A 6,000-nucleotide genomic window follows, 5' to 3' on the forward strand; every position below is an offset into this window, starting at 1 on the left:
GAGAGAATTTGCGTTCTAGTTCAACCTCAGATATTTAGATGCTGTGTGAGCCAGGTAATCCTGATTGCCTTGTAAAAAGAGAGAGAATTGTATCTCAGGCCACTAAGAGTGGCTATACTTAGTATCTCAAGTTTAGATAACCAAATCAAGACCTCATGAAGAAAGTGATTTTTTTTATTTTTTTTATTCAACCTTTATTATGATCATCAGGACATTTCCCATTATTTGAGTAAATATTCTTACATTTTATCTTATTCCTATTGAATATTCATTAAGATAATAAAAACAAACAGCTAACATTTTTGTCTTACTGAAATAAGGAACTTAGAGATAATTGGCAATTTGTATTTAAGGTTTTGGCATGTACTTTTCATGTATAAAACTATTCTTCTAGGCCTGGTTGCAGTATGCTTGAAATCTGGGATGTGGAAGACCCTATGAACGCTGCCAAGCCTTCTCTGTGCAGTATCCTCGTTAAGGATGGCCGGCCTTACTTCACCTCCATGTTCCAAAACAGCATGTACAGAGTCTTCAAAGTGAACTAGGAGTATGTGGCTTCATCAGGTGCACAATGGGTGGAGGGTCCAAAATGGTCGTTGGTTTGTTCCCTGACAGAAGTATTGTTCCAAAGAAAATCATAAGATGTTATTGGAAGTGTCTTTAAGGGAAAAACATTTTTATTCAATCATTTAATTCATTCTGATTAAAAGTAAAATATTCATTTTTCACATTGCAGAGTCAGCCTTTGTTATATAAAAACTAATTTGTGGCAAAAACTTGTTATGCGAGTGGTTATGTGTTCACATACTACTTTAACAAACATTCATCTTAAAATTTTCAAGGATGCCAAGAAGAATAAAGACAATATAAATCTAAAATGTAAGTTCTTTTTTGACCAAATAAATTGCTTTGGATTTTCTTAAATAAAGAATAAAGGTTTTTTTTTGCTTCATTACAGATTCTAGGGAATCGTACAACAATACTGCACAATGTTATTTGGCATTTCCATGTTGATTAACTGCTGATACTGATCATACCTGGGATACCTCTGTGAGGAACTTAATTTTTGTAACCACATTTCTGAAGTTTGGTTTTCCTTTTTTAAAGTAACCAAGAAGAATCTTAAAAGAGATTTGAATAACTTTTTATCTTTTTGAGTTAGTTTTTAAAACACTTTTATTCATACTAGAGTGAATCTCTTCAAACATCTGTAAATAGTTATAGATGCTAATTTGAAGAGTTTATAGACTATAGTGGAAAACATGTTTTTAATAAGGGTTTTTTCCCAATTAGTACCCAAGTAGACTTGAAACATGACTAAATTCGGTTGGGGATAGGGAAGTACAAATTGTCAGAAAAGGAAAAAAAGAGTCATCAACAAAATACATCAAATGATCTTTTCTATTTGCTTAAATTTCTGGATTTTGGACATGGCAAAAGGATGATAATTTTGTTAAGGCTATCTTGTTATACATCACATTTTCCTCTCTTTTTTATTTCATTCTGTACATTTGTATTTGGTTTCTAATGAAAATACAATTTCTCTAAATCTTTCCCTGCCTTCCCTAACAAAATCCAGAAAATGCCCTATTTTAAGCTGCTTTTAGGCTTTTAAGTCATAACATTGTTACATACTAATTTTCTCTTTTTACTCCCTTCAGCTGCTTGTTAGCACTATCTGTAATATTTTGATACATATATCCCTTCTCATTCTTATTTATTTTTCTGTTTTAATAATTAATTAATATTCTTGGCCCAAAATAGTTTCATAGATGAATTCAGTATCAGAGCAGAAGAATAAAGGAAATATCCTTTGGATATTTATTAAACTAGGTCAGAAGAACTTAAAAGGTAAAGAAAAAATTTTGAAGTATCATTAAAATTAGGAAAGAATGAAAGGATGTATTTGTAAGCCTAACAGCTAAGATGCTGTATCTGTGTGAAATTATATGAAATTTGCATTAGTTATTTTATGCTTTATATATGGAATAAAAAGAAAATCTGAAGTATCGATGTTGTCCCCATTCTTTTCCTTTCCCTTTGACTAATGGAGCAGAACTATAAGGAAATGTTGAGGTTGTGACAGGCTTGAGTGAGGATTTTGAAGGATGGGGAGACTTCAGCATGTTTTAAGACCATAAAAAAGGAATCAGTTGATAGTGAGAGGTTTGAGATTGTAGGTGGGAGGCAAGCAGTAGTTTAGTATCAGCTTCTGTCAGTCAGCTAAAGGAATTGAGAGAAGTTACTTTCCTACTGTAATCTGTTGATTCTATTGATATACCTTATGTATTCTTTAGTGACTAAATAAAAAGAATTTTGAGCATTTTCTAAGTGGTAGAGGACCAGGACTATGGGAATATTGCACTCATTGTTGGATACCATTGATGTGTTGATTGTTTTTAAGGGGATGGGAATGAATGATTGCAGATGCAGAAGGTGGGAGGGATTAGGAGCCAGTACACCTGTGATGGAGTTCCCCTTGGCAAGGAAAAGAACCAACTCTTTGTCAGAGACTGATGGAGATGCGAGAGAGTGCGACCTGATTTGAAGATCTTTAGAGATTGAATGACAGAAGAGGGAGCCTAGATTGAATGATCTCAATTTTTTTAAAGGTAAGGTAAGACTTTGTAAACAAAGTCTTTTTTTTATTCTACTATTTTGTAAAATAAAAATCTCTTTCTGGGTTTGGGGATAAAGAGATATGAAGAGGTTTGAAATAGCTTCTGTGGGTGATGAGGTAGGGCAAGAATTAAGAATAAAAGGATAATTTTTCTGTAGTGGAGTCCAACTATTGAGAAGAGGAATTTTCACCCTCCTCCATATGGAAGACAAAATACTTTAGGCATGGGGACCAATTAAAGAGTATTTCAATAGTTTAGGCAAAAGTTGCTAAGTGTCTGTATCATCTGATGTCAGTAAACGGAGAAAAGGGCAGCTGGGTGGTGCAGTAGATTGAGTCAGGCCTGGAGTTAGAAAGATGGGAGGTCAAATCTGGCTTCAGACACTTTCTAGCCCTGTGACTCTGGTCAGGTCACTTCACTTACCTCAGTTTCCTCTTATGTAAAATGAGCTGGAGAGGGGAATGGCCAGCCTTCCAGGATCTCTGCCAAGGAAAACCCGAGTGGGTCATAGAGTCAGACACGACTGAAAAGACTCAGCCACAACATAAGAGAATGGGACAGATGGAACAGACGGTGTGGGAGTAGAATCCACAACACTTGGCAGCTCTTGGATCTGTGATGTTGGGAGAGATGTAAAGAACTGATGATAATGCAGCTAAATGGTGTCAGTGCAGTCAGGAAGAGCCGAGTTCAAATGTGACTCCTGTGCATTCCTTGCAATGTCATGGGAAAGGCAGTGCAGCACGATTTGCCTCAGTTTCTTCATCTGTAAAATAAAGATTATAATAGCACCTCCCTCCCAGGATAAAATGAGATAATTGGACAAAGCATTTTGCAACCTTAAAGCAAGATATAAATGCTAGCAAGGGTTTATACAGTGAGTTTATGAAGCTAGAAGTGAAGGCTAGTCATATCCTTAACAAAAATAGGAAAATTCATAAAAGTAGTGATCTTAAGAAAGATGGCATATTCATGTTTGAACATTTTTAACATCTCTAGGGATCTCTCCATGAGGCAGCTGGTGTGGTGCAGGATCAAAGGTCAGAAGCAAGACTAAGGCTTTGTGTACACAAGAAAATCCCTGAAGCCTGGGAGCTGAGCTCACAGAGAGGGAGGAGAGGAAGGACAAGCCCATGACCTCATCCAGGAGAGAACACTATAGCGTCAACTTTGCTCACAAATGTATATTGGCATGTGCATATGTATTAATGGGTGTCCTCAAAGGCCCTCTATAGTTCTCAAGTACAAGACTTGCTGTGTTGTTCTTTGTTGCTTGCTTTTAGGTGAGAGATATCTTAAGGGGACTACGAAAGCTCAGGAAGGAAGCCTCCCGACTCCAGGATATGGAATCCTCGCTGGGACATGGAGAAGCCGGGTCCCAAGGCATCTGCTTGGCCCAGCCCGGGAGCAGATGAGCCCTCACTCAGCCACCAGCCATGTAGCACTGGTGTGTCCTGTTGGTGGAAAACTTAGAAACTGCATTAAGGCCCTTCTCATGTTCCCTGTTTCCTGGACTTTATTTCGTATAAGAGGGGCATAATGTTTATATCATTTTGAAGTGAGGAGAAACACCCAAAGTATAAAATTTTTTATTGAAAAGTTTGAAGTGTTTATTTGCAAATTGTGAGTGCCATCTGCTGGTCACCTCACATGAAGACATTTTCTACTGTAGAACTCTTACAAACGGGCAATAGGGGCTGATGTTTTGCACCTATTCAATAAATAATTAACTGTAAATCTAGAGCTCTAGGGAAGGCAACTGAATATTTTATGGGACACTTAAGTTTGTCTTAGTGATAAAAATAATTTGAGTTCAGAAACTTAAAGTTGTGATTAGTAGGTGGTGATGTTTTTGGTCCAGTGTAGACAGTGAACTACAAAGCAATAGATCACTTTCTGTGTAGCTGCAGTCTGAATCACCCTGAAAAATGAGGCAATACTTAAAAAAGTTTATTGCATTCATACTAGTAGCATTGCTCAGTCAGTGTTGATTCTCTGACATCGGCTGTAGAAATAGTTGCCTGGAGAGTGATTCTTTTACTCATAGGCTTGAGAGCTGCGGTGAGCCTCTGAGATCATCCAGCCCCCTTTTTCAGGGGAAGGAAAATGAGCGAGACCCAGAGAAGTGAAGCATCTTAGTTAAAGACACACAATATGCTGAGATTAGTCAGCAAGCTGTACATCTATTATGTGCTCACCACCATCCAGTGCTTTTAGGGGCTGGATAGACCAAGAAGACCCAAATTAGTACGGTTTCTGACCAAGATTTAGGAACTGGCTGTTCTCCTAGGAGGAGTACACAGCCGTACACACCCTCCAAGTTCAGCCTAGTAGTTTATTGTGCCCCCTTTAGAAGTCTCAGAAACACACTAATGCTTGAAGGTGGCTTCTCTGAGTCTGATGAAGTCACTGGTGAATCCCTATTGGAGGCGTGCTTCCCCCTACCAATTTAGTTCCAATTAAAGGAAGTATGTGTCAATCATTGGGAAGATGGTTTTCATTCTACAGTTTCTTTCTAAAAGACTCCCATTTCATATGAAATAGAACTTTGTTTTGCTAAGACTATGCAGATCTTGGCTAGATACAAAGGAAGCTCTCACAAGCAAGACAATAAAAGGCTCAAAGAGCAGATAGTTAAATTTCCAGTTTCAGTGTATACACCTCAGACATTGGCAAGTGCTCAAATTGGATTTGGTTATTTTTTATTGGTTGCCCAGATTTAAGAAAGTGATGGGAAAATATTAATAATGTAGATTCAGCTTAAAAGTGTGTCATGCAAGTAATGTTTGTGAAACATTTTTTTTCCAGCGAGTCTTGGGTCTCCTTCTTCCCAGAATAGATTTGCACCTGGAAACCTGAGCTTAGGAAGAGAGAGGAGGGAGCATCCAAGTCTACCCCTTTGCCCCATATTGACCATGTCACTAGGAACAATGAGTCTGGCCAGAAACTGAGAGGAAGAACGAGGTGCACTGAGGAAAGGTGGCTTTCCATAAGGAGAATTGCACCAAGGGGGAATCATAAGAAATCCTTTGGACACATGTGCTTTTTAAGCTTGAGCTTTCTTTCCTCACAGACTCTGTTTATAATTTTAGGAGGTCATGTCCCAGATATTTAGAGAGAGGAATGTTTCTGTAACAACCGTCCTATATCTATTGAGTAAATAGCCCTTTGGAAAAAAAAAGTTAATTCTTGCTAATTGGTAATCAATGGAAAATACACAGGAATGAAGGCTTTTGAATAACAGGAGCAAAGAAACATCCTCAAGATGTCCCTGAGGACTGGAAGAGAGAAAAGTCAGTCACCTCTGTGCTAAATGAAAGGGAATTTGGAAAGTAGCCCTGGAAGGATGTGTTACATTGGGAGAGCCTCACTTAGAATA

At 37.8% G+C, this 6,000-nt stretch overlaps 1 protein-coding gene across 4 annotated transcripts in view; it reads left to right on the plus strand.

The window, feature by feature from the left end:
* Nucleotides 1–776, plus strand: part of LOC141551991 (protein C-mannosyl-transferase DPY19L1-like) — a 121,608-nt gene extending 120,832 nt beyond the window's left edge. For 3 of the 4 annotated variants that reach the window (XM_074284304.1, XM_074284306.1, XM_074284307.1), the window contains exon 22: nt 395–728. In XM_074284304.1, coding sequence (XP_074140405.1) covers nt 395–545 — 151 coding nt within the window. In that variant the 3' untranslated portion in view covers nt 546–728. The other variant, XM_074284305.1, reaches the window with a different exon arrangement.
* Nucleotides 777–6,000: the final 5,224 nt, after the last annotated feature.

This window comes from Sminthopsis crassicaudata, chromosome 1, assembly GCF_048593235.1.
Source record: "Sminthopsis crassicaudata isolate SCR6 chromosome 1, ASM4859323v1, whole genome shotgun sequence".
NCBI classification, from domain to species: domain Eukaryota; kingdom Metazoa; phylum Chordata; class Mammalia; order Dasyuromorphia; family Dasyuridae; genus Sminthopsis; species Sminthopsis crassicaudata.